Genomic DNA, 27,730 nt, shown 5'->3' on the forward strand with positions numbered 1-27,730 from the left:
ATTTAAGAGTCAAAGGTACAAACTCCACTGCCCTTAACTCATTAAAACAAGCACACACACAAACAAAAAAAAGCAGAATAAGAGAGAAAGTAGCCAAACAAGGTGACAGAAATATTCTCCAGTTTCCTATTTTTAGGACAATCGGTGCAGATATATCCATCAAAATATGTCACTATTACATTTTAAAAGCTAAGAAAATACTTCCTTGGATATTAAATTATTACTTGCAGTTACAAAAGCTTTGTAGGTGAATGTAGCATTCATCTTCTGGTCAGCGCAAGCAAACACATTATGATACACTTTTATTTCTGACCATTAGCTCTCCTGTTAAGGGAAATAATTTTGAAATTATCCTAGAAATCATCAGTCCCATAAGCAAGATTAGATTATTACTATATTGATGTAAATGTGCATCAGCTATAGGACATAAAATACTTATTTAAAAAAAAAACAACCAAACCCAACACAAACAACCCATACACATTCACTGGAGCTGGATCATCTCCAGTACACAAAGTACACAGTGCTCAAAAGCCACATTAAAGAGGACTTCAATAACTTCAACTTCAAGCAGTCTATATATAGTAGTTTAAGAAATAATTTAAGAATGTATTATTTGAAAAAGATTAGGAATATATTGACAAATTAAAAGCATGTCACGCAGAGATTTAAGATGCTTATAAAAGCTCAAGTAAAGGGGCAAACCACATCAAGGGGCTTAAAGAAAACTCGAAGACTTTGAGAGCTTAAAGAAGCTCATTCTTTTTCATACCTTAATTATGAAGTTGCAAGTAATTGTGTTTTCAGCCACATGTTCTTGACATTGCAAAAAACCCAACACTGTTATTTTCTCAAATGTTAGCAGACTTACTTTTCTTTAAGGAAATCCACTACTTGTTTGAAGTCTGCCACGCAGTATTCTCTTTTCATGTCCATGAGCACACTGTCAGAGGCAGACTGGACTGGTATGTGCAGAAAAGCATATACTCTTGGATGACTGAGAATCTTCGCCATTTCCTAAGAGTTATTCAAAAAGAAAAAAGCTTTAAAGCATTATGAAAACAATACACAAGACTCCTTTAAATTAATATATAGGTAAGTATCAGTAGTAATACTTTTGAAACCCAAACAATACTGAGTTGCAGTGGCCCAGGTGAAAATATTTGGAAGCAATTTTGTTTTTAAAGAAAATAAGAAAAATGCAATGGGATTGCATTTCTTTTGAGATAGGGATGACATTCCCTACACAGTATTGGTTATCCAATTAAGAGAAGATTTTAGAGGCAAAGTATTGTGAAAGTCAGTGCTTTCAGACAGTAGCTGTTTTCAATTTCAGATGATGGCAAGAGTTAGCTGCTTTCTTCTCAAAGAAGTTCTCAGATACCAATATGAGAATGTCTCTAATTGGAGTATCCTTAACGTTGGCCATCTGCTAATTAAGGTATATCTGGCCATTTGTAAACCTGCTCCAATACTGGTCTGAAACGTTACCTGTACTATTTCAGGTAAGACTCCACAAATTGAAAGTGTTTGGTCATAAAATGCATAGAATGAATCAGCGGGTGGCTAAAAGCAGAGTGACAGCTTGAAAAGAGACAGAGGATGTTATACATTTTGTACAAATACAAAAGGTCAATAAGCAAACAAAGTAAAGGTAATCACAAAATGCAAACAAACCCCGAAATCAAAGCCAAACCAAACCCCTGATGGAGGCTTGGCAGGGTGACAGAGCATGAGATGGAGAATAGAATATGGTGGTCACATTTCTTCCATTTTTACTATTTACACAATCAAGGATATACAGTCTAGCAAGAAGGTTTAAATACTTTTAAAAGTTGAGACAAAACAGCATCTATATTCTATGCAATATGGTACAATACAGCATGTTAATCTTTACCCTGCAAAAAATACATGAACTACGACAAAGAACCATATTACACACACAACCAGGCTTTCACTTAAGGTCTTGCCTTTCTCCCTGCACAGTGAGCGTACAGGACACGGCCTGGGACTGAGTGCTGCACTGCCTGATCTTCTGCTATGTGCATTCTGCACACTCCAGTCAGGCTCACTCAGACCTGGGTTTTTTTCCTGGGTTTTTTGACAGCATAGATATTCTGTCTGACAACACATACTGCTGCCAGATTTAGTTGTTAAGTTGCAGCTATATACAAATTCTTTCCAGATCATTAATCAGCAATATTAGTCATGCATCTAGATTTTCCCTCTGTATTTCTACAACGTTGGCCTGGATTGTTCAAAGAGAAGGTAAACACCCTCATGCCTTTTAACTTTCAGGCACTCGCCTTTTAAAAGCACTGAGTTTAAGAGCAAGAAGAAAAACTGCTCTCTCAACGCACACCTTTTATCTGACAAACATAGGCATCCAAAACCTGAACTCTCTCAAATCACTTCTGAAAGCAGTTTTGAAGGTTTCTAAGATCCTATTACATAAATGTCTAAGAAGTGGTTAATTATTCAGTGGAATATCGACTTTATCTCAGGTATGTAAACTAAACATTACAGTAATAACTACACTGATAATGGTGGGCATACAATTCGATGCATAGAAGGTCTGCCCAGTGAACCTGGCTCTCAGTGGAAGCTGGAGGTAGCTGGCTTCATGAATAAAAGAATAAAGAAAAGGCCACTATGCATCCATACAAATTTTATGTGTCCCTTTCAAATGGAACCATTTGCCTATGCCCTTACTAATTTTAGATGTTTAGCTGGAATATATTTTCAAAATGAAAGGTGCAGAGCAAGTTCTGTAAAATAAAGTAACAAAATTAGGGAAACTTTCCTCCTCTTCTAAGCTTTAGAAAATACTGTAAATGAAATTTGTAGGAAGAATCCTAGTAGTCATCTGTGATTTTTTTTTTTTTTTTGCTTATCAGTAATAAAATATGTTTCTAAAATATGAGAAATAGCAAAAGGGCTGGAACCCAAGCTATGTACCACAAGCCTATTATTCTGCTTATCTCTTAGTTCAAAGCACTTCATTCAATCTTCAAAACCAGATTTATGATATAAGAAACCAATAAAAGTCAAGTTTCATAAGATGTTTCTGAATCTGCCAAGTTCTTAAAAATAACTCACCCTCCAACATAGGAAAAAAAAAAAATTTCTTTCTCACTCCTCTCAAATTTGGCATCTTGTGAATAACAGCCTCTTTAATATACGATTACTTTGTGAATTCTTCTTGAAGGTAATAAACTATTAGAATTTCTAGCTACAAAAGTGTTATTTTATTCCAGATTTTGTAAGGCTGAGAATCATTTGACAGGAAAAAAACACACTTCTATTCAAAACAAACACAGGGAATATTACATTTAAAAAAAAAAATCTAAGATTTTGTTCTTTCCCCTTTTCATTCATACTGAACAACACTTACTTTTAAAGGGTTGCTTTTTAACCTTAAAATTGGGATTAATTATTTCCATGATAGTAGCTACTTCTAAATTGTGTACAAAACTAGTCACACATTGGAGACCAACATGAACTAATAAAAAAAAAGCATAACTACCTTATATTTACCTGTGTTAAAGACACCATACATAGTAAAGAATGAGAAACTACCTTGTTTTACCACAAAGTTTTGGCTTTTAAAGTCACAAGTGAGGAAATTCTCTAGTCATATGAAAATGTTGGTTTCATTTGTCTTCCTCTCTTCTTTGCCTTAAAAAATGAAAATTTTGCTGCAAAGTATGAGAAGTGAAAACTAAATCCTAAAATCTAAAAAGTGTTTTCCTATGTAGAGGATCTCAAAAAAACACCCAACCAGCCCCAAATCCACTAGCTGCTTATCTTACTGTAATGTGCAGAATCCTGCTGGTCTTGTATTTGATCTCCTTCAGCAGGATGTGGCCAAGAGGGAGCTTTCAACTACACTCCCTGTAAGAGGATCTAAACCAATAGCATTCAGCAGCCATAGTTAAACAAGACTCTAGTCAGAACTGCTTCTTCTAGTTATCCCCCATTTAAAAAAGAAATCATACAGCTTCTGCAATCACTGTTGTCGGTATCTTTCAGGATTAAGAACACAACTGTTGTCATTTTTAGAGTAATTTCCCTTGGTTCTGTACTAATAGGACAGAAAATACCTTGCATTAATTAACTGAACATTTCAATTGTCACTACAGGTCCCTGTATGCAGTAAGAGCCATGTATGTAAGCTCAAAACCATTATTGACTATTCCACTGCATCACTTTGTTTTAGAAAGATGCACATCAGTCCCTCAATATCAAAGAACTTGCATTCTTTAGAAAGTAAATTGCTTGTCATATGTATCAGTAGGTCCTCTGATTCAGATCTATGCCTTAAAATAGAGAAATGTACGCAATAGGACTTCAGTGCTTAAAGCACATGTGGTATATTTTGTGTAGCTTTAGATACAGAATCAATTTCCCACCAAGTACTTCAGGATCATAACTATTAACTTGGTGAATTTAGCAGAACACAAATTATTAACATAAACCAAACAGAGGACAGAAATACCTGATGACCCACTGTTTCTCTGTCATTCACTTTTAAGTACCACTTAAGTACCATTCTTAAATTTACCTTTTGTAACCAGAAACTGAGTGAGCAGTTCAGAAGGAAACAGAATAATGAACTACACAAAAGTTTTGCGTGATTACATCAGAAAGTGGATAAATCAATCTTCCAAACTTCATAAGTGTTCTGATATAAATATCACATTCTAACCCAGAACTTTAAAGTGAAATTGTTCCAGTCTTACCTTTTATGCTCCTTATACCTAAAACTACACTGAGGTATTTTACCACAGAGGTTTGATTAAATTACAGCTATGCGCTGAACAGTCATACTTAGTCAATGCTGACAAGATTTTCCCACACCACAGATTGCACACAGAATACTAGATTTCATCACTTAATAAAACTATTAGCTAATATCCCAGAGAGAACTTGAAGGACATCACGGGCTAATGCATAACTGTACTTTACAGTGTCTCAACATTCTAAGCTTAACATCTGTTTCCTGTTGTTTTTTATAAACATATATATAATTTTTTTTTTTTACAAAGTATTTTGCATTACTAGATATAATTACATATTTCAGTTAGAAGGAAAAATGCAGTACAGAATTTTATTTCCACCTGGAAGCAATGAATGAACAATGTTTTGAAATTATATGACTGTAAAAGAAAATTTCTGTCTTTAAGCATGACTGAAACAGCTGATTGCCTTTTCCCCTTATCCCCTGGAATCCAGTAACACGTCTATGAATGAAGGGAAGCACTACACAAAAATGACACTTCATGTAGGAACAAAAAGGTCAAAGAGTAGCACAATTTGTCATAAACTGACTTTACAAAAAATAAAAATAGTCTACATTTTGAATCTAACAATGTATGTGAAATATCCTTTGGGATACTGATCACACAGGAAATAATTTTTTCCAGTTCTTAGCAGCTGAAGTACATCAGAACACAAGGCACATTGCCAGAAAGATCTTTATCTAGTCAGTATACTTTATCCTAGCAATTACAATACACAAATTTAATCACCTAACCAGAAAATCGCTCCTTCTGTTTGTAATGACACCAGAAAAACTATAAAGAATCACAGAGACAATAAACGTCAATATCTGTGTATGTTTATGTCAGTACCAGCAAGTTGTTCAGACAGTGATTTCTTCCCCTAACTCAAAGTAGGCAAAAATCCAGTATTTGAATTCTGCCTCGTGTTTGAGTCATGATGATCTGAATAACTTGCTTCCTAGCAAAAGGATTTTGTCCTCTGCCAGCAGTGAAGCCCAAAGAAACCCTCATCCATATGGAAACATGACAAAATGGCACTCCCTCAAAACTTTTTCCCCTTGTGACAGATGTTAGTTTGGGATACGTCACAAAGGGTGTCCACTGACTGTTGTCTTTCAGAAGCCCGGTGGTGCCACCACCAGCACAGTTTGGATAAAGATCAAGTGGCTGTGGTCCATTTTATAAATTCCTCTGCTGCAGTGCAGTTCAGGAACAGATGTGATCTAGTGATGCAGGCATGGCAACGATGACACAGTATGATCGAGTCTGGAAAGCCCATAACAGTTTTGCTGAAACTAATGAACAGAGAGCCTTTCCCCCACTTCCCACCCCCCATGAGTAATGGGGCTGTAAAAACCTAAGAATGTGTAGGATGTATAATTGCAAACCTCCCCAAGGACACTGGTTGGAAGGCAATGCCTCCCTCTCATCTGTATATGAAGTGGGGGAGATATAATGAAGCCATATGATGGGCAAGCTTAGCGGCAACCTCCACCCCATGTAATATGACATGACTTATGCCCAGGTCTTTATCCTATCATTAGGATAAAGGGAGGTCACACTGGAGCAGTTAGAAGCCCACACAATTCTGACCAGTGTAATTTGAACCTTAAAATCAAATCTTTGGGTTGCCAGATGGAAAGCAAATATCTGTTTTGTCATATGGGAAAAATGCCTTCTACATTACAAAAAAAAAAAAATTGGTATTAGCTCAGGCCACCCTTAGAAGTGGATATAAACCAGACTGCAAGCCGTGATTTGCTGATGGGAAAACTACCCGTGAGAGCCATATGCTCAGTCCTAGCTGTTCCCAGCTGTGCTCCTAGGTGTGGGATCTCTCTACTGCTTCCAACCTCATAAAATAGACAACCCTAGCTAGCTAAGCAGTTTTTTCTCCCTTGTGGCTATGTATTAAGCCTAATCTCTTAAAAACCAAACGAAGCCATACCAAAAATACCTAGATGTCTTCGAAAAATTGCCACATCTTTTTTAAAAATCAGGACAGGCTAACAGGTGTTCTTGCACCTGTTATTTCATATTTCAAAGCTTCAGTTGAGGTTTGTTGCATCGCTCTCCATGAGTAAGTACACAAACAAGGAAATACACAGCACCAAACACTAGCTACCCGATTGTTACTTTTGAACACAGAAATATCAAGAACTGTCCTTTGCAGTTAACAAGTACATATGTTTCTCTCCAAGATATGATTCTTAACCTGGATGTACATTGTATACCCAAGAACAGAAAGAGCCTCTTTGCAGAGTAAAGCGCCTTTTATATTTATCTGACAAAAACAGTAATTCCCAGTACAGGTATCATAACCAAAATACTTCACAATACTTCACAATAAGAAAACTGTTACCCCTATCACAACCTGCTTCCAATATTAAAGTAGGACTGACTTTACAGAATCACAGAATCATCTAGGTTGGAAAGGACCTTGAAGATCATCCAGTCCAACCATTAACCTAACACTGACAGTTCTCAACTACACCATATCCCTAAGCGCTATGTCAACCCGCCTCTTAAACACCTCCAGGGATGGGGACTCCACCACCTCCCCGGGCAGCCCATTCCAACGCCTAACAACCCATCTGGAAAGAAATGCTTCCTAATATCTAGTCTAAACCTTCCCTGGCGCAACTTGAGGCCATTCCCTCTTGTCCTATCGCTTGCTACTCGGTTTAAAGAGACTCATCCCCAGCTCTCTGCAACCTCCTTTCAGGTAGCTGTAGAGGGCGATGAGGTTTCCCCTCAGCCTCCTCTTCTCCAGACTAAACAACCCCAGTTCCCTCAGCCGCTCCTCGTACGACATGTGCTCCAGACCCTTCACCAGCTTCGTTGCCCTTCTCTGGACACGCTCGAGTAATTCAATGTCCTTTTTGTAGTGAGGGGCCCAAAACTGAACACAGTCATCGAGGTGCGGCCTCACCAGTGCCGAGTACAGGGGTAAGATCACTTCCCTGTCCCTGCTGGCCACGCTATTTCTGATGCAAGCCAGGATGCCATTGGCCTTCTTGGCCACCTGGGCACACTGCTGGCTCATGTTCAGCCGGCTGTCAATCAACACCCCCAGGTCCCTCTCTGACTGGCAGCTCTCCAGCCACTCCTCCCCAAGCCTGTAGCGCTGCTGGGGGTTGTTGTGGCCAAAGTGCAGCACCCGGCATTTGGCCTTATTGAAACTCCTACAGTTGGCCTTAGCCCATCGCTCCAGCCTGTCCAGATCTCTCTGCAGAGCCTCCCTACCCTCGAGCAGATCAACACTCCCACCCAACTTGGTGTCGTCTGCAAACTTACTGAGGGTGCACTCGATCCCCTCGTCTAGGTCATCAATAAAGATGTTAAACAGGAGAGGCCCCAAAACCGAGCCCTGGGGGACACCACTCGTGACCAGCCGCCAACTGGATTTAACTCCATTCACCACCACTCTTTGGGCCCGGCCATCCAGCCAGTTTTTTACCCAGCAAAGCGTGCAATCATCCAAGCCTCGAGCAGCCAGTTTTGCCAGGAGAATGCTGTGGGAAACGGTGTCAAAGGCCTTACTAAAGTCAAGGTAGACAACATCCATAGGCTTTCCCTCATCCAGTAAGCAGCCCTGTCGTAGAAGGAGATCAGGTTTGTCAAGCAGGACCTGCCTTTCATAAACCCATGCTGACTGGGCCTGATCCCCTGGTTGTCCCGCACGTGTTGTATGATGGTACTCAGGATGAGCTGCTCCATCAGCTTCCCGGGCACCGAAGTCAAGCTGACAGGCCTGTAATTTCCCGGATCATCCTTCCAATCCTTCTTATAGATGGGCGTCACACTGGCCAATTTCCAATCCGTCAGGACCTCCCCGGTCAGCCAGGACTGCTGGTAAATGATGGAAAGCGGTTTGGTGAGCACCCCAGCCAGCTCCTTCAGCACCCTCGGGTGTATCCCATCCAGTCCCATAGACTTGTGTGTGTCTATGTGATGCAGTAGGTCACTGACTGTCTCCTTCTGGAATGCGGGGGGGGTCATTCTCCCAGTCTCTGTGTTCTGGCTGAGGAGGCTGGATTCCCTCAGTACAACTAGTCTTGTTATTAAAGACTGAGGTGAAGAAGGCATTAAGCACCTCAGCCTTTTCCTCATCACTTGTTGCCATTTACATTGGGTAGATGCTGACTGCTTATTACTCAGACTGTATGGAGCCATGAGCCCAAGTACAGCAGCTGAGTCTGCAAGTGTATCACTGAACAACAAACTGATGGAAGTTGTGTGGTTGGAAACACACAGTAGATGGTTCAGTGCTTTCAAAGGTGAAAACTGTTAGTGCTGTAGCCGTCGTTACAGTCCTAAAGAGACTTTGTGGAGCTTCAGAGTGCTGTTTGTCCAGTTTCAGTAAATAGAGTCACTTTAAGATAAAATGTACATTTAATTAACGGCTACAGTGATGGCTTAATGACTTAAAGCCAGCCAACCAAATAGCTAATGCTAATTCCTAGTGAAATGATTAATTCTGATGTCCAAGAAAATACACACTTTTTCATTTTCTCCATGGTGCTCTCTAATTTCTCATCATTAAGCACTCCTCAAATGAAATATTTTTTTCAAGAAGTAAATTAATACTCCTCTCTGCAGTATGTATTAGAAACAGATATTGGGAAGTTCCCTGAAAAGTGATTTATTGCAACAGCACACTGCTACTTTTAATAACTCCCTGTCTCAATCATACTTTATGCTAATAAAACCTTGAAAATGAAATAACACATAGAGAAGCACATACTTACAATACGCAAGTAGGACTGTCACACTATCTTTTTGTCTTCAGACCCCTGGATGAGTGAAATGGATTGCTAGTTTCATCCGTACTATGTTATTTGTTCACCACCTCAAAAATGAAAATCCCACATGATATAAATGAATTGATGGTTTCTGCTCAGAAGGAAGTCATAGAGTTCAGCTGCACAGAGACAGAGCAGTGCCAGGAAGCCTCCCTATTGTTTTCCTCTATTTCAAACAAGCAAGTACAATACCTAAAATAGTATCTGCTTTAGCAGGTTACAGTGGAAGGAAAATAGTGCAAGGTTTTAATCAAAAGCTAAACCTTCAGGCAAGTGCTATTACTTTCCTTCTTTTGTAGATATCCAATTCACTGAGCTAAATTTCATGTGTAAAAATATACAAAACCATAATGACAAGATTAATATCACAGAATTTACATTCTTCAGCAGCTCTTGCTCATTTAACATAACTAAACTAATTGAATTCAAAGACAGGGTAGAAAAGATTTGATGTCTCTTCCTCAATTCACAATGGTACAGAAACCCAAAGCCAGCATTTCTGTGCAGTTTTATTAAAGTTTCTAGGACACATATTTCCTTTTTTCTCATTTTTAAAGAATGGTCACCTCAAAAAGAAAAAATCAAACTTTTTTTAAACAAATGCCAAAGCCTAATGAAGCAAGCAGTCTTACTGAAGACTGTATAGAAGATGTTGCAAAGCACAGTGAATGTGACAGCTCATCTATCAAAGAAAACAAAGGGGTTTATGCATCTAAACAAAATAGAAGCTTTTGGAACAGCATGGAGAGTACATGGCAGAACTTTGTTATAATATAAATAACTAGGAAAGTGCGATCTTATTTTTTTTTCAATGAAGGCAGAAATATTAAAAGAAGATGTCACAGTTTGTTATGCAAGCTTTATATTTGACAATAGCATCTACCCCAATGCCTTGAAGTGCATGGCAACAGCTAAAATTCCTACTTTATTTAGGAAAAATGCAGTTTCCCATATATGTACTACTCGTTCTTTGAACAAACTGCTCAATTAATGGTGATTTTTACTTTCTGCTAATCCACTAACGAAGCAAGCCACAGCTCCCAAGGTCTGCTGGGATGAGACAGTATTATAAGCAATTGACAGACAACCTGACACTCAACACAAGATTGAGTGTGGATCTGTCTGCATTTAAATACTCTTCATTCTTGTGATATCTAGCAAGCAAGAGAAACATTCATATGAACAAATCATAATTAAGGTACAGTTAACATGCACAGCTTTAACTGGTCAAGGAATGCCCTACTTAATGTTAACTCCTTTTTGCAACACTAATTTTTATGCACAGATTATTAAATACAGCAGAGCACTAGATGCATGCATAAAATATTCTGTCTTGATGGAGAACGGAATCTTGAATAAATAAAAGCAGTTCTTTCTCTATGTTTCTCAAAGCATTTTTTTCTATTAGTGTTACAACGAACAGGAGCTTCATTCCCAGCATCACAAATACTCCCTTCTACACTATCTGGAAGCAAACCCTCGTTGTTCATCACATTTCCCAATACAATAACATTGTTAAGGTCTTTGAGAATGCCCAAGACTCACAAATACAGTGTAAAACCTTAAAGAAGAGTAAGATGGGTTCTTATTTTGACATTCATTAAGCTGAATCATGTTCCACCAGCTGGAAGCAAATGTGTCACCAAGCATTTATGGACATTAGGACCTGCTGAGTCTGAGATCTTAAAACTCTAAATTAGAGAAAGTAGTGTGACAAAATGTATCTCGAAGCACAGCAGAGATTCATCCCTTTCCTAACCCCATAATATCAAAATATACATTCACTCTGGGGTGAGTTCACCCCCGAAAAAGCTCCCATGACACTATGTCTTAGGGAATAATTTCAAGGAAATGTGCTATATTTGGAAATTCCAAAAAGAACACTTCAAGAAGAACAGGAGAGACATTGTATTTTATTATTAAAAAAGTAAAAAGCTGGAATACACAGAGTAAGCAAAACAGCCTACATAGGAAGAGTAAGCATTTAACATAATACCAAAAGAAGCAGTAAGCATCCCTTCCCACTCCCTTCTTTTTTATAAGTTCAGATGCAACTGCCCCTCTCCTCCTCCCCTTAGTATCTGAGAGTTCTTTCAATTTTACTGCTAGCAAGACAAACACAGTTTGCATAGAGACAACTATATAATTACAGCAAGGGAAAGTTGCACGGTCCACCGACTGCGCAAAACACTACAAAACTCACAGTAATAAGAGGTCAGGGGCTTAACTATTCATTTATTTAAATGTATGCCACAGTTTTCATTTTTTCTGGTCAAATCAACAGATTTTAATTGGCGCTTTGAAACGCAGCAGTCTATGAAAATGACAAAAATAATACTAGAAGCAAAGCACATACATGCCCTAAAGGTCTTTTAATTCCTGAAATCATGCTGCCCTTTTATTTGCTGTTGAAGAATGCGTGCATATTATTCCCTTTTAAACACATTTCAAATCAGCTTACACTCTAGCTTATTCAAAACTCAAGCTTACGCACAATGCTCAAAAATGTTCAGTGCACTCAGAGGAAAAAAGAACAATATGGAAAAGAAGAAAAGTGAATTAGTAATTTTACTGTAATACATATCTATGTGCCGTGTCAGGGCACGTTTGAGGAAGCCATCTGTAGAGTATCAGCTTCAATGAGGTTAAGGAACATAAACACCGAGCTGACATGAAAAATCAAAGCAAAAGAGCAAAGAAATACTATTGCGACTCGTGGTACACTTGGCACACCTTATGCATTTAAAGACACTGCCGCCATGCAGACTCCATCTCAATGGTTGGTGTATCACTCAAATGTCCTGAATTAATAACGGAGATAGAGCCCACAGATGGCATATGGTATGGTTTGAGACAGACTCATTTTGACAGGTGACAAAGATGACTACTCATCTAGTTATGTGAAATTAAGCACTTACAGGAATGGCAGGTGCGAACTGCCTCCTTTATACAGATTTGGAAGCATCCCATCACTCACAGAAAGTGATGCATTAAAATCCCAGACAACTCTGGAAATACAGTTAGTGTTAAATCTGCAAGGGAGGTAAGCTAAGGCTGAGATGCAAGCCTCTGCCCTTTCACAGTCTGGATGATCTGCATTCTCTTTCGATTTGGACAGAGCCCCAGATACCGAAAGCGAAAATGAGGTTAAAAACCTAAGGAAAAGTGAAATATATTCAAGGCAAAAATTAGTCTCTAAACACTATACCACTAACATTAATTAATTTCAACCGCCTATTTACCTCATTTTTTACTTTTTGGACTAACTGTTCACTCTTTATCTACCCCTACTGTTTTAATGGATTTTTCCCAACCCTCCCTTGCCATCAGTCACTGCAAGTGGATGTAAAATACTGTCTCACTAGAGGATTAGCCAACAACTCCATAATATGATTGTATAATAAATGCCTGGAGGTTACTTCTAAAGCAGGATGTATACCTTATGTACTTTTGGTACATGTTGATACTATAGGACAATAACAACTTTGCCATCTGGCAGTCTGTGTAATTCAAACAGTAGCTCTGTGCAAAGACATATGGGTAAGAGTACACAAGGTAACTGTACACATGTGCAATCATTGCAGGTTTTGCTAGGACTATAAAATGGATCCTAATACTAACCTTTTCCCTCACTTTTAACATTTTATAAAATTAAAAAAAAAAAAAAAAAAAAAAAAAAGAGTTAAAACATTTTTCCCTGACCATAGTCTACTAAAATTTCCTGCCACGTAGATAAAATCCCAAGTTTTCCTCAATGCCATGTGGCATCAACATATTAAAAGAGGACAAATCACAGAATTGTCTAGGTTGGAAAAGACCTTGAAGATCATCCAGTCCAACCAAACAAACACTGGATGGGGGCACATATCTCAATCTCAGTTTGAGACCAAACTTCAAATACGCAAGCTTTCATGATGTATACATCCAAACAGACTGCTAAGACTGTGAGAGGGCACTTTGGAAAAATGCATTACTATCTCCATTGGTTGGCCAGATTTATCCTGCAAGGAAAACTGAGGGTGTCTTTTGCAGCTAAACGGCAAGCTCCAATTTCTTTCTCAGTCTTAGTACCACAATCAAGACAAACAATGTCAGGGTCTCAGGTCCTTCAGGGTTTTGTTTGTTTGTTTGTTTGTTTGTTTGTTTAATACACCAAATAACCCTCTCTGTCATACCAACAAACCTCATGCAAGAGAAGTCATACTAGCATTGGCTGTGCTCACATTAATGTGCTGGTTGAAAACAGCAGTGAAACTGTAAAGTACAATTTCCCATGCTTCCTTCCCAGCCATGGGTTTGTTCAGTCTGCAGGGTGACTTTGGGGTGAGCAAACTAAATTTGCTTCCAAGGAAATCAGAGCAGTGGCCATACTCCAGGTTTACAGTGAATGTGCTCCAAGCCCTTGGTGGGAACAGAGGTATTCAAACCGACCGTCTGCCATTGAAATGGCTTTGGACCATGAATAATGGGAAAGTTTGGTTAAGGGGATTAGATTTATTTTGAAGTAAAGGCTCCAAAATGCAGATAATGTAGATATAGCGGCTTCACTACCAAATTCTGTGATTTCCTGATCTGCTCTTATTGCTTCATACTACTCACTAATATAAGCACAGACATCATCTGCAGCTGAAGAAAACAGCAAATGAAAAGTTTAGTATTTTAGATTATACCCTGAATAGTTGTGACAAAGGCTCTTTTTCTAATGCCTTAGCTCAATATGCAGCATATCAAAAACTGTTTAATATTTTGCATAACTACAAAACACTGCATGGTTCCAAATATTTCTTTCTTTACAAATAAGAAGGCCCAACTGAATGCAGAATTTATCATTTGAAAACATATGGTTGCTTCTCATCACAAAACTGTTCATGCTACATGCATCTGTAAGTACATAAGGTACTATTACCACCATATTTATTGAATAAAAAAACTAAAAGTACTAAATTGTCAGACTGTACCACACAAGTATAATGATGATTTTCATGAGATTAACAGCCTCCCCTGAAATGCCAGATGTCTTTAAGGGCAGAACGGCATTTACCTGACAGCAGTACCTGAAGGCTCTGCACATGCTCAGTATTTTAAATCACGTGAATACTTAAACTGACCTATAATAAACCTGAGTTTGAACGACCACTGGCCCAGACCCCCAAATCTACCAAGCTTTCTAAGCATGAGAGACTGAAGGCCAGTTACAAGCACCCGCAGCTTTCCTTTGCCCCCTCCTCTGCTCTAGCCCCGCCACTCCTGCCCCAAGGAAAGCTCTCCTCCCTCCTCCTCCTCCTCTTCTTCCTTCTCACCCTCCTCCCCTTGTGCTGGCCTCCAGCATCAGCAGAACAGCAGCACTTTTGGCTGGCACTTCTCAGTGGATACTAAGACAGTGATTCCCAGATACAGAGGCAGATGCAACACTCCCAAACTAAGTGGCATTTTCTGTTGCTCCATTGTTATTTCCGGAGAACCTGTGTGAGCACTGTATTAATGAGTCAAAAGACTCACAGGGCCAAAGCCCAGCCACAGCTTAAACAGATCTCTGGTCATAATCCCATCCACCGTACACCTTCTAAGCAGACAGTATCTCAGAGTATGATTATGAAATTGTTTTTCTAAGGAAAAAATAAGAACCTGTAATCAATTTTTAGGCACTTGCAAATAAATTTCAATCCATAAGCAGTTTATCAAGCACCTCATCAAAAAGCGGGCTAAGTATCTTTTAATGAAGGAGAAAGCTATTCCACCTATATAGAGAAAATACATGTAGTATGAAAAAGTTGTATTATTTTAGTCAGTGGATAAATCTGTTTTCCTGAGAACCATCAAGACACTAATTAGTATGTAACTGAAGTACCTCACGTCTAGCTACATCTTAAAGATCCACCCGAGCAACACAAACAATATAAACTGGTCATATTTCAATGGACTGTGGTGTGGGGCCAGGGCAGCAAAACCCAATACTCACGATACCTCCCCTATGTGGGTGACTCCACAGGCTGCTAGAACAGGTTGTGCAACTCAGGCTTCAACTGTATGTAAAGTGATACATTTTTAAATGTTTAGTCCTTTATTCAACCATATTATCCATAGCTTAAACTTCTTCCTCATTCATTGAGGACATTAGCATTGTCATTGTGATCTGAGGAATTCTTTGCTTCTACTGCAGCTGTACCATCTATAACTCAGGGTATTAGTCTGCACATCCCTGTTCTTTTTATTTCCAATCTCCTCCCATTCTGACAACTGAAAGGTGCAGAAACTCCAGCAAAGAGTAAAAGAAATCTGCGAATTCTAAGCACACAATCAGGCCACTAACCTGATGCTTTGCGTGATCTGAGATTAAAATACATGGCTATGTGAAGGAAAACAAATGTTTGTGATATGTTTTAAAAACTCTTATTTAAGTCCAAAATCAGTTCTAATGATAGAGGAGTTCATGCAATACTACAAATTGGTATTCAAAAAATGTACATAGTGTCTTTGGAAACTGGTATTTTAAAAACATTTAACTGAGTGTTACTGGAGAAAACAAATGTATTTATATAAACTTTGTTATTAGCTTTGGAGGTTACTTAAGAATAAGAGACACATAAAACCGGCCAAACCTTTTACCTGCAGGTAAGCTTTAATAAATATGGCAAAAACTGTAAATGAATCAAAATCATTGCTTTTAGGCTGTCTCTGGGGAAGCTCTGTCCAGATCTTAAAATTAATTTGTGCTTTTACATGACTGCTGTTGCTCTATACCACTTATCAGATGTGTTCATTACTAAAGTGAAATAAACCCTTGCCTAGCAGTTGCTTATGTACAGTTGTATGCAATTGCTGAACATTTCTGATTTTTAAGAGATACACACTGAAACAACTTTTTCCTTTTCATTGGATATAAGAAGTGACACACAATTACTATATTTTCCCATGTAAAATTTCTTTGCAGGAAGCCAAACAACATCCCAGTTAGTAACGTGACTTCTAACAAAATAAATTAATAAAACGCAGAACTTTTTAAAAGTGCTTAATGAAAGAAGTTTGCAACCAATAACACAGCTTCATACCTTTCTTAGGAGATAACAGAACTACATCTGGATTTTATCCTAATCAACTGACATGAAGGTTAATCAACTTCTCATTTAATTTATTTTGTTTTTTAAACAAATCATAGTTTTACCCTTTCCTCAACAGGAAAGTTAAAGGCACATTCCCCATAAAAAGTTTATTTTGTCTGGTGAAAATGTATACAGGAGACTGCCAACATTCCCTAGTGATCTTTCAGATACAAGTCTGGTAAGCTTGAAAGAGGGGACTAGACAAAAATGCAGAAGGTAAAAAAATTTCTACAAATTTAGCTTGACCAATCATCAAAATTATTTCACCAAATTACAAGCTCAGAAATTCTTGGTATTACATGAAACACAGATATGTGGTTAAATAATCCTTAAAAAACATCATATAAACTGGAAATTGTATGAAACACTGAAGAGGACAAGCAACAGCACATGTTGCTATTGTACAAAAAGGCTGGTGTACACATAATACATGTTCCACACAGCAGCATTCAAGCACACATCTTTAATAAGCTTTCATGAATTCCTCTCACTCTGCCATCACACTTTAAGATCCATTTTTAAAGAGATTAGAGTACTTTTCCTGAACATGAGTCAGGTCAAAGAGAGTCCTACTTACAGCACTTCCTAGAAAATTTAGAAACAGGAAGACTAGAGACCATAAATTAAAACCATTCACAGATTTGTCACAAGCTCACGCTCACCAAGATGGCTACTGATTGAAGGAAAGCGATATAGTTTCCACCCTGCTCAGGTTATATCGACTTAAGACTACTACAGTGACCCTTAGCTGGGCAGAGCAGTTTCTTATTTCCAGCAACTGATTTTAAAAAAAATAAAAATCTTCTGAGAGTACTCATAAGATGAGCAGCAGTGACAAAAGCAGCAGTCTATGCCAAAACACTTTTAATAATGTGAGTTAAAAATGAAAGCAAAGACACTAACTGTGAAAATTGCTAAAAACTTGATTTGCCTTTGTACAAGATGCTGAAAAATGTTAAAATAAAAAAAAAAAGGAGAAAAACTTGTGACAGATATGAGAGTTCGAGACAGAATGCAAAGCTCTAAAAACCACAACCAAACTGCTTCCTAAAGATTTTTATGCAGTGTGTTGTTAAGACTCTATCTTAATGAAGCGTATATTAAACCAAAGAATAAAACAACAGCCTGGGAAGTGAAGTGAAAAATGGCTTATTCCTATCAAGATGAGATTTCTCTAGCCCACATGCTTCAATAGGGAAAGATGCAGTTATGGCACTCTGGTGAGAAAATACTGTCCTTGACATCTTAAGAAAACCTAAGTGCAACTATTAATTCTATAACATCTTTGGGAAAGCAGCATGGACACCAGCTATTTATCTGGATATTGTTGATGCACACGGTTACAAAATTTACCTTAAGCTATATCCAGCTTTTTCCTCCTCTTTAAAGTTAGGTTCTTTCTATAAACAGTTCCTATGAATTTCAATAAATTCATGTGGTGACAGAATCCACCAAACCAACCTATCTTTGAAACAAAACTCTAACTTCCTGTTCTGCATACATATAATATTCTTTCAAATTCACATTGTTGTACACTTTGATGCTTTTAATCTCACTGAACTACTCTGTTACAATTTTTTCAACACAGATATACACTTAGAATTTCCATTTCTTATTATGGAAACTCTGCACACTCTCAGAATAGCATCTGACATAGGATAATGAATACATTGTTGAGTGAGACCAGCATATAGCGTTTCTGGAAATATTTGTCTGAGGTGTACCAGGAAGACAAATTCAATCCCATAGTCCATCGCCTGCTAATGACATTTCCTTCAGTTCTTGAAAACACTAGACATACACACAAACGCAACATCACTGTAATAATGTTCCACAGGTCAGAGACCTCAGTAATATTATAATTCCAAAATGATTTCAGTGTCTTATTATCTCGATAACTTGTTGTGTCAGGCAAATGGCTTAATACTATTAGTCTAATTCTATAAATTTACTTAAAAGTCCCTAATTTTTTTAAGGTACTGCTTAAAATGAAGCACACTATGCAAGGTTCCACACTTACTCACTCAATGAACGTCTGTGCCGGCATATAAATTATTCTCTTTTCTTCCTTACCTCCAGATGCTCTAAAATATAGGGAGGGTTTGTCATGCCAAGCCTCAGCATAGCTCCCTCAGGAATAGCTTCAACCAGCTTCCACAGAAGCGTAGGGAGGTCTGTGCCAATGTCTCTGCCATAAGCCCCTGTGTCTTCACTGGTCAGCCATATCTCACAAACACCCTCTGTGAATAAAAGAAAGAGATAATTAACAAATCTGTTTTAGAGCTGTTTATTTTATCATACAGCTGCTCACTCTTTTTAATGCAGTATTTCACAAGGCTATTATGCAGCCAGACTGGGTATTCAATTGCAAGGGGGAGGGAAGGAGAAGGAAGGCTTATCCCATGGGTAGCAGTGGGTTATTAAGTTCATTTTATGAGCACAAGAGTGCTACAACAATGCTGTAAATTATCATTGCTGTGGAGTGATTAACATTCACAGCCAATGACTAATTCTGTGCTGCCTCTACAGCAAGTCAGTCAAGTTTAGTACTCTGCTCTATTTTTTGAGCCTAATTTATTAAACACTGCAAGCAACATTACCCAAGCAAAGAGTCTGCATTAATGGTTATTATTAGTAGTTAACTTATTAACTGGTAAGTTTCCAATAAGCAAAAATAGCTCAAAAGCACAGTGATTAACATTCCTTCTGGAATAACTATTAAAAACTTGTATTCTTTAAATTCTACAACTAGCAATGCAATATTCAGGTTGTATTGAAAAACTTAGTGACCACTGCATGACTGAGTGATAGTGTTGGAAAACCTGCTTCCTGGCAGTTAATACTTTATTTTCCATCAATCAGGCCTCAGGAAGTAGTATATTTAATTTATGTTGTAAAGAGTAGTGACCTTGAACACTGATATTTGGTAATAATATCCTCCTGCTCAAAGAGGGGAAAGATTGCACCACCCTTTAATAATAGTTGAAAGCAATGAGGTTTCACACAACCACTTCTATCAGTCTGCCCAGCTTCCACCCTTTTTGCAATGCAATGTAATCCACCTCCTCACCACCCCAAAGCAAGAAATAAGCCATCAAAAACAGGGTGGCCTGGAGTAAGACTCCTGTGATTCCCAGTGAGATAAGATACCATTAACTCAATAAAGAGTTAAATTTCTAATACTGATGATGAATCAGTAAAGAAAACATCCGAACACTGGAAGGAAGAATAATTCATAAAAGCACTTTTTGGACCAGCAGAGAACTATCACAAAATGTGAATGTTTATATTACAAATATATACTTAAGAGGAGGAAAACATAAACATGTACACAGACTTGAATCACACAAAAAGTGATAAACCTAGAAACCCAGAAGTTTTACAAAGATGTAAACTCAAGACTGCCACTCTTAAACTCACAGTATAACAATAAAGGCAGACAGCAGGCTGCTGAGCATCAAAGTTAATTCTGTTTGTTCAGAAAGGTTTTCAAGGTCATTTATTATTTAAAACTAAGAACACAAAAATTAGAGGTAAACCAAGAAACTCATTGCTTCTTAAGTTTTGCTTCAAGAATTAGTAAGAGAGATGTGTAATTCTGTTCTTGTAAGAAGTCTGGTGGAAAGTATTCTTGAAGTACTGCTTTTTGGTTGTCCAGCTTGCAGTCACAACTTTGTAGTCACACTCAAACTGAGCTCCCCCAGGCCTGGACAGGTATGCAGAATCTGCTAGCAGTATACAATCACACCTTGGATTCCACTGCAGTTGCTTAAGTTTTCGGAATTCATCTCACCACAAGCAGGACCACACCATGAAACATACTCTAGGGTTTGCTGCCTGCCCTACATTTTCCCAAGATATGGAAAAAAGAAGCAAATTATATATGATACATTTTAAAAATAAGAGAAACATAAAGGATCTAAATGATGACTAATGTCCTGTTGTTTTTTTTTACTATCAGTCTCCAATAGCCATTAGAACACTGTAAAACAGTAATTTACTTGCCAAGTTTCTACTGAAACAGAATAATTCTCATTTTTAAGCTTTCAATCTAAATAGTTGCATAGGTTTTGGGTTTTTTGTTTGTTTGTTTGTTTTTCATTAAAATGGCTAATGGAATACTGCCTGACAGTTAGCAGAGGAACGTTGAGGAAAAAAAATAAATCACTGACCAGGGATGGAAATAACATTCCTGTGGAAAACAACAGTGAGCTTTTAAAGCTGTATAGGTGGGGACTATTAGCCCCCTGGTGGGCTGAAACTTCAAATTAAATCACAAGAAGAGGAAACAGCTGTGATAGTAAATCAGCAACAACAGGAATAACTGTCTCATCTGCCCTCCGATCAGGGTGTTGAACAACAAGCAATGGGAATAGTTCATGCTGAGAGCACCAAGGACGTAGTCTTAATGGGGGGGATGGACGACGACACCTCTATTTTAGGAGAAAGTTCATGCCCTAGTTTCAGGCTGACAAAATGGATCTTCAACTACTGAAAGCTGCTGTGAGTGCTAAGTATTTACAAGTGGGGTAAATCAACTTTGTACACAACCGTGTGTGATAGAGGTCTGGTGTCAACTGTTGTTAGGCTGTTTGTTCCAGTCCTTTGCATCCTGAGTTTAGGAGTCTAAACTTATACCAGGTAAGAGGAGAAAACAACAGACCTCTCAAACAGTACTAATAAAGTGAACCAACACTTCCTATTCTCACTCAACCCCCTTCCCCTCCAAACTCCAGCCCTACATAGGAACACATTTAAATCTACTGTCTAATCACGTACAGTATTTTTTTCCTTTCTTTTACAGTGAACTTCACTCAATCATTCACCATTCTGTTACTGGGTAATTTTGGTGCTAATAACAGCAAGCTGATTTTGTAAACAAGAAAATTGATCGAAACTGCAGAGTTTGGATGCGCAAACTCAGAGCATTTGTTAGAGTATTAAGGCCAATTATCATTACATTCAAGTAATTACAAGTCTGCCTTTGGTCACAGATCATAGTTTATTTCTCACTCTGCCATCACTACCCAGCACAAAAGAGTAACCTCAGCAGCTGGCTTCTGATCTCTGCTCTGCTGTAATTGGAGATGACTGAGAATGAAAAATGTTGGAAAAAGAATAGGTTCCAAGTAAATGAAGGAGGTTCTGAGCCTATTCCTTCTCCAACGCCTCAAAGAATACTCGTTGCAGATTATCTGACATGGGTTTTAATTTCATTTTTGTGGAGTAGCCTGAACAATCCTTGTCATAAAGGAGACAAGAAATCCTACAACTATCACTTTTAGGAGATACGTGCATTTCTGTTTTAGAGACCATTTGAAATGATTCATTTATTTAACAAAAAATTTCTAGCATTTTTTATTTTGCTCTATCTTCATGCCGCTATTGTAAAACTGTTTCCAGCAGTAGCAAACATCTTTTAAATTGAAGAGAAATCTACTTCACCTGAAAAATTAATTTACTTCAGTCTACAAAAACATCTGGAGATGTTAAAATCAGACACTAATGCTGACGAAATTCCCCAACTTGTTAACCTGCTGTACCTTTGTACAAATGAAATACAATCACAAAATCCCTTCATTTTTTTTCTTCTCCTTCCCTTCTTCTCGTTCTACTCTTTCCTGTGAGATTTTCTAATGTGAACAGGAGTGACTTCTCCAGCAGCACAATTCTTTGCAGGCTGCCCCAGTGGGAGGCATCTGATTCTGACCTTCTCAGTAGCCCACATATGCTTATCAGTAACTGCCTGACCTCCTTGCTATTCCTTCTCCAACAGTGAATTCTTATGTCTGCCTGCAGTGCTGTACAGACCATAGAAATACCTCTCCCACTGCACCACAGAAATCTAAAAGACCATCTGCCAAGGCGGGGTCTGACTTAAACTGTTTGTCAAAACCTGACTGCAGGCTTGAGGACAATCAATCTGACCCTGCCATTCCTGATCACACCCTTAGAATGAAAAAAAATCATAGCCAAAGATGGAGAGAAAGGCTTGGAAAAAATCAAATTCATTTTCAATGTGCTTATTGTTCAGAATGAGCTTACCCTACATAAATTTATTTTCTCTTCAATTATTTGAGTTTCCCCTTATTTATTCAGCATGGCTTTTACAGGCACTGTTTACACACTTGATGCAGTTCACATATGCTAGATTACCTTGCTGAATCAGTGCCTTAACTGAGAAACTGTGAAGACATTTGGTTCATACCATATCACTGTATCAACCTGAGTATAATGCAAGTTTAAACAGAAACTGAGATTTGGAGGAATCAAATTCCTCCTATATTTCTGAAGTACTCTGCAAGCATTAATTCACCATGTAAGAGTCCAGGCGTACTCTTAGACAGTCAGTTCAAACACATGGATAACGACTGAAAGATCCCATTGCAGGGACCTCCTGAAAGAATAAATCAAAGTGGGAGCAACTCACTGGTGCTAATGGTGGTTTAGAAGGCTGTTTCCAGTTCACCAAGATATCTCTATTTGATCTGTATATACACAGGACTTCCAGAGGAGAAAGAGAATGGAATTACACACAGTCCTGTACAAATGCACCCTATCCCAGACTCAAAAAGTAACTCACACCTAACTGTCATAATTAGAAACTGCGGGATATCTGGCAAGCAGATAACAAAAAAAGTAGACTGAAGAAAAAAGACAGGTCTAGATACAGCACTGGTGAAAGAGGGAAGCTGTCAGGTTATTATCTAAAGGATCAATGCTTTTTCTGTACTTTGGAAAGTGTGGGTCAGCATATGATTCAGCAATATATCATTCAGACAAATGCAGTACTACAGCTCTGCTCATGACATACTACATACAAACTGGTCCCATCACAGTCTCATTTTTACTTTGAGGGACAAAGCTCTACATAAGTGTCTCGTAGCCTTTCTAGAGGACCTTTATTATGCCCAAACATATTTCCACTTTTCAAAAGGTCTATTTCTTTTTTACCCTTCTGGACAGACTTAAAGCAAAAAGATGATTGTCCACTCCTGTCTTCTTAATGCTTCCCATGAATACCAGAACAAGATGTGAATGGCATCATAAATGTTGGGTGACTTACTGGAATGCAACGCTTGGAGGAATTACAATATCCCCAAAATGCCTGTTAAAAGAGAAAGCCTAGCAAAAGGATGACTGGCTTCACCAACCCTTTACAACACAAGAGGAACCAACGGCTGGTTGAGTGGCCAGGAAAGTCTGTTCAGCATTAGTGCTCTACAAAATGAAGACCAGAAAAACATTTATCTGAATTTTCACTATTAGAATAATAATCAATAGTTTTTAAATACCTCTTCAATAGCATAAATTGCTTTGAAGCGTTGATTAGTATTACATAAAGACCTGCTACACACAGTGACTGAATTTAAAAGTATGAACAAATTCTATTTTATGTGGTCATCGGTAAAGCCAATTCTCTACACACAGTGAAAATTTCTTTTCGTTGGATCACAATACAGCTTTGGTTGCAACACACCTCAGGTGGTAACGTAATCCAATCTCCTGCTCAAATCAGGTCCAATTAGACAAGACTACTCAGGCTCTTGTGCAGTTGTGTTTTGAATATTTCCAAGGACAGAAATACCACAGCACTTTGGGTAATCTTTTTCAGTTTTTGACCACCCTCAGGGAAAAATACTTCTCCTTGCACCTAACTGCAATTTCCTGTGTTCCAACTTGTCCTGTTACCTCTCATCCTCTCTCTGCAAGACCTGTCTTGACTACAAGGGAATCCGGCTCTGCACTCTCTATACTGCCATTAGGCAGTCGTAGACAGCAATAAGATCTCCTCCTAGCTTTTTCTTCAAAACTTCAACAGATCCATTTCTCATACGTCACGTGCTCCACCCTTCTAACCATTTCAGTAGCCCTCTGCTGAATTGCTCCAGTATATCAGTAAACCTTGTCCTGGGGTGCCCAAAATTGGACAGACCACTCTCTCTGTGAGGTCTCATGATTGCCAAATACAAAGCACTAGTCACTCACCTGAGCCTGCGGCTGCTCTCTTGCTAACAGCAGCTACGACACAGCTGATAACTGTGAAGGGGTTTCACTGCTGACTCATTTATCAGCTTGCCCAGAGAAACTCCAAAGTCTGCAAGCTGCTTTGCAGTCCGTCAGCTCTCCACATCCATACTGCAGCATGGTGTTATTTTGTCCTGTATTCAGGACATTTTACTTGCCCTTGTTGAACTTCACGAAGTTGCTGTCAGTCCGTTTCTCCAGATGGTTGAGGTCCCTTGCAATATTAGCCCTATCCTTCAGCCAGTCAATTATTGTCCCGATTTGGTATCATCTCCCAAATTGCTCAAAATGCACTCTATCTCGCTGTCCACATTGTTAAGAAAGACATGAAATGCCAGCCCCAGTATCCATCCCTGCAAAACACCATTAGTAACTGCCAGCTAGACTTTAAACCACGGATCACCACCCTGTCAGCCTGGCAGTCCAGCCAATTCTTTCCGACACCTTACCATCCACTTATCCAGTCCATATCTCACCAATCTAAGAGTATTACAGGAGACTACGCTGAAGACCTAGCTAAATTCAAGTTAAAAAAACCTACCCCAAAACAAAACAGAAAACCCCAAAGAAATCCCTCCACCTGAAACCCCAAAAACCAAACAAAAAACCCCAAACAACCCACTCCCCCCTTCTCCCCAAAGAAACCCCAAACCAACCCACACCAAAACTCCACAGCCTTCCTCTCCTCCAAAGCCAGATATCCCATCAGAAAAGTCACACAGGCCTGTCACATGATTTGCCACTGGTAAAAGTACGCTAGCTGTTCCCAAACACCCTCTTGTCCTTCATGTGCCTTGAAGTGGCTTCCAGAAGGGTTTGCCCCATAGAGAGTGAGGTTCAGCTGCCCTGTAGTTCCCTAGATCCCCCTTCTTGCTCTTCCTGAAGGGGCAGGGTGACATTTCCCTTTTTCCAGTCATCAAGATTCTTCCGATTGTCATGTCCCTTGAATGATGAGAGAGAAAAGCCTCATAATGACATCAGCCAGCGCTCTCAGCACACTTGGATGCCTCTCATTGCAGGGGGATTTCTATTACTTCTGGATGTCAGTCTGCAGTTACAAAAACTGCAGCTATGTTTTGCAAGTGTTTAGTTCAGTGCAAGTTGTGGTTTCTACTACCCACAGGACACATATATTAGAGTGCTTAGGAAATGAACACACTAACTTTTACGGTCTACATTTTTGAGAACAAATGTGTTTGGGAAATAATACAAAGTAACATACAGACCAAGTTACACTGACTCAGATTATTCCACCATGTAGGATAACTTATTATTTTAAAAGTAGAACACTCAGCAATATCACTCTGAAAGATTCTGTTCGGCAGTATTGTCTACTATACTCAGTAACAAAATTCAAGATTTTTTTTTTCTCTTTGCCAAGATGTTTAAGTAAATGTTTGCACACACAAATGATTAAAGTTCTCATGTATTTATATACATGCTACACATTAGTATATATTCATGGTATGAAATTCTCAAACTATATGAAGCCATAACAGGAAACTGATTTAAAGTATCGTAACCTGATTTAAAGTATCATTTACCACAGATGTGACATAACAAATTCCTGATCCTGCAAACTAATGGAAAAAAGTTTGGGCTCTATTTGCAAACTCCAAAACAGAATTAACTTTTCCGGCAATTGCTTTTTCAGAAGTATGAAACATGCCTTGAATTTTACTTAGATTACGTTATCTTTCCAAAAAGTAAAACATGCTATCTCACTTATATAATAAGTTGTAATCAGAGCTTAAATGAACTTCAATGCAAAAGAGCTCAAGAAACATCTTGATTCTATTTCAATTAAAATGTGTTAATATATTTTTAAAATTTTATGTTTTCTTCCCCTTGAAGTGCATCCATATTTTGTGTGTTATTTTTTGTAACTTAAAAAGTCAAATCAGAGATGGATCACAGTAAAAAAACAACAAGCATTAGGACTGCTCAGTTAAGAACTTTTGTTAATTACTTTAAGCTACAATACAAAACATTCAGGTTTTGCACACGATTAAAAAACCAAAACTCCCCCTCTCTCCCAACAACAAAACACATGCACACACTTCTACTACCACCTTTCGCATTAATTTTTAGGGTTACTCTAGAGATTTTACCAAAACAACCACACACTGAAATGAAGAGTTCTGGCCTACCTACCAATCTACTCTTTAGCAGCACCAAGCTAACTCTAACGAAAGGATATTCTACTATCCGCTTTATATTTAGATGTGAAGTCTGTTAGAAAAATCAAATAGCTATATGACTAATGGTGACTTTCCATTTTATCTTCTGTGGTTATGAAAGTGGAAGCTATAAACAACTTATTCAAGGTTTTCCTTTACAAAAGTCATGCATCTGAAAGATGAAACTGATTAAACATGGGTCCACTGAATTTGCTTATTTATCTAAATTCATTGTATGAAAGTCTCAAAACCAGAACCGCTCCTTTTGCAGCAAATGCTTCACCATCCAGGCATTTACAAAGGAAGTTTACTACCTGTGATTGCTGTAGGGCTTAGCAGTTTTACAATTTATATTCAATATTATTCCTTTTGTGTACTTCTGTGACTATATTGATAAGCAAAGTATTCTGATACGAGGAGTACTTTGAAGGAATGAGAAAGCTTGTGATAGTAGTAAAAGTTTAGTTAGAATTATTCCTTCTTTCTATGGTATTAATTTAAAAAAAAGTTAGAAATTGAGAACTCCCAATAAAAAGCATGCAGCAGATAGGGCCAACTGATCATTAAATACCAAAGAGAGTATAAGGGGTTTCTCTCTATCACAAAGCAAACCCTTGTCCTTGCTTATAAAAGAGGTCATTCTACCCCTATAGGGACCTCTGTTCCTAATCGCTTACTGCTAGAGCATAAACTAGCAGCACTGTCTTGCTCGTTTTGTAGCTATAATGTGTTAGCAAAGGGGAAAGGAAGGGGGGGGGGGGGGTGGGGAGGGAAGGAAAGGGAACAGTATAATAGGTCACTTGCTGCTGCAAACAGCATGATAGCTAAACTTA

The 27,730-nt window shown here is 38.3% G+C and overlaps 1 protein-coding gene across 4 annotated transcripts in view; it reads right to left on the minus strand.

Annotated features, from left to right (window-relative positions):
• Nucleotides 1–27,730, minus strand: part of CDKAL1 (CDKAL1 threonylcarbamoyladenosine tRNA methylthiotransferase) — a 421,037-nt gene that overhangs the window by 146,533 nt on the left and 246,774 nt on the right. For all 4 annotated transcript variants that reach the window (XM_074870845.1, XM_074870828.1, XM_074870837.1 and 1 more), the window contains 2 exons: nt 18,763–18,929; nt 872–1,017 (listed from right to left, as the gene is read on the minus strand). In XM_074870845.1, coding sequence (XP_074726946.1) covers nt 872–1,017; nt 18,763–18,929 — 313 coding nt within the window. The remainder of the gene's footprint in view (nt 1–871; nt 1,018–18,762; nt 18,930–27,730) is intronic.

This window comes from Strix uralensis, chromosome 1, assembly GCF_047716275.1.
Source record: "Strix uralensis isolate ZFMK-TIS-50842 chromosome 1, bStrUra1, whole genome shotgun sequence".
NCBI lineage: Eukaryota > Metazoa > Chordata > Aves > Strigiformes > Strigidae > Strix > Strix uralensis.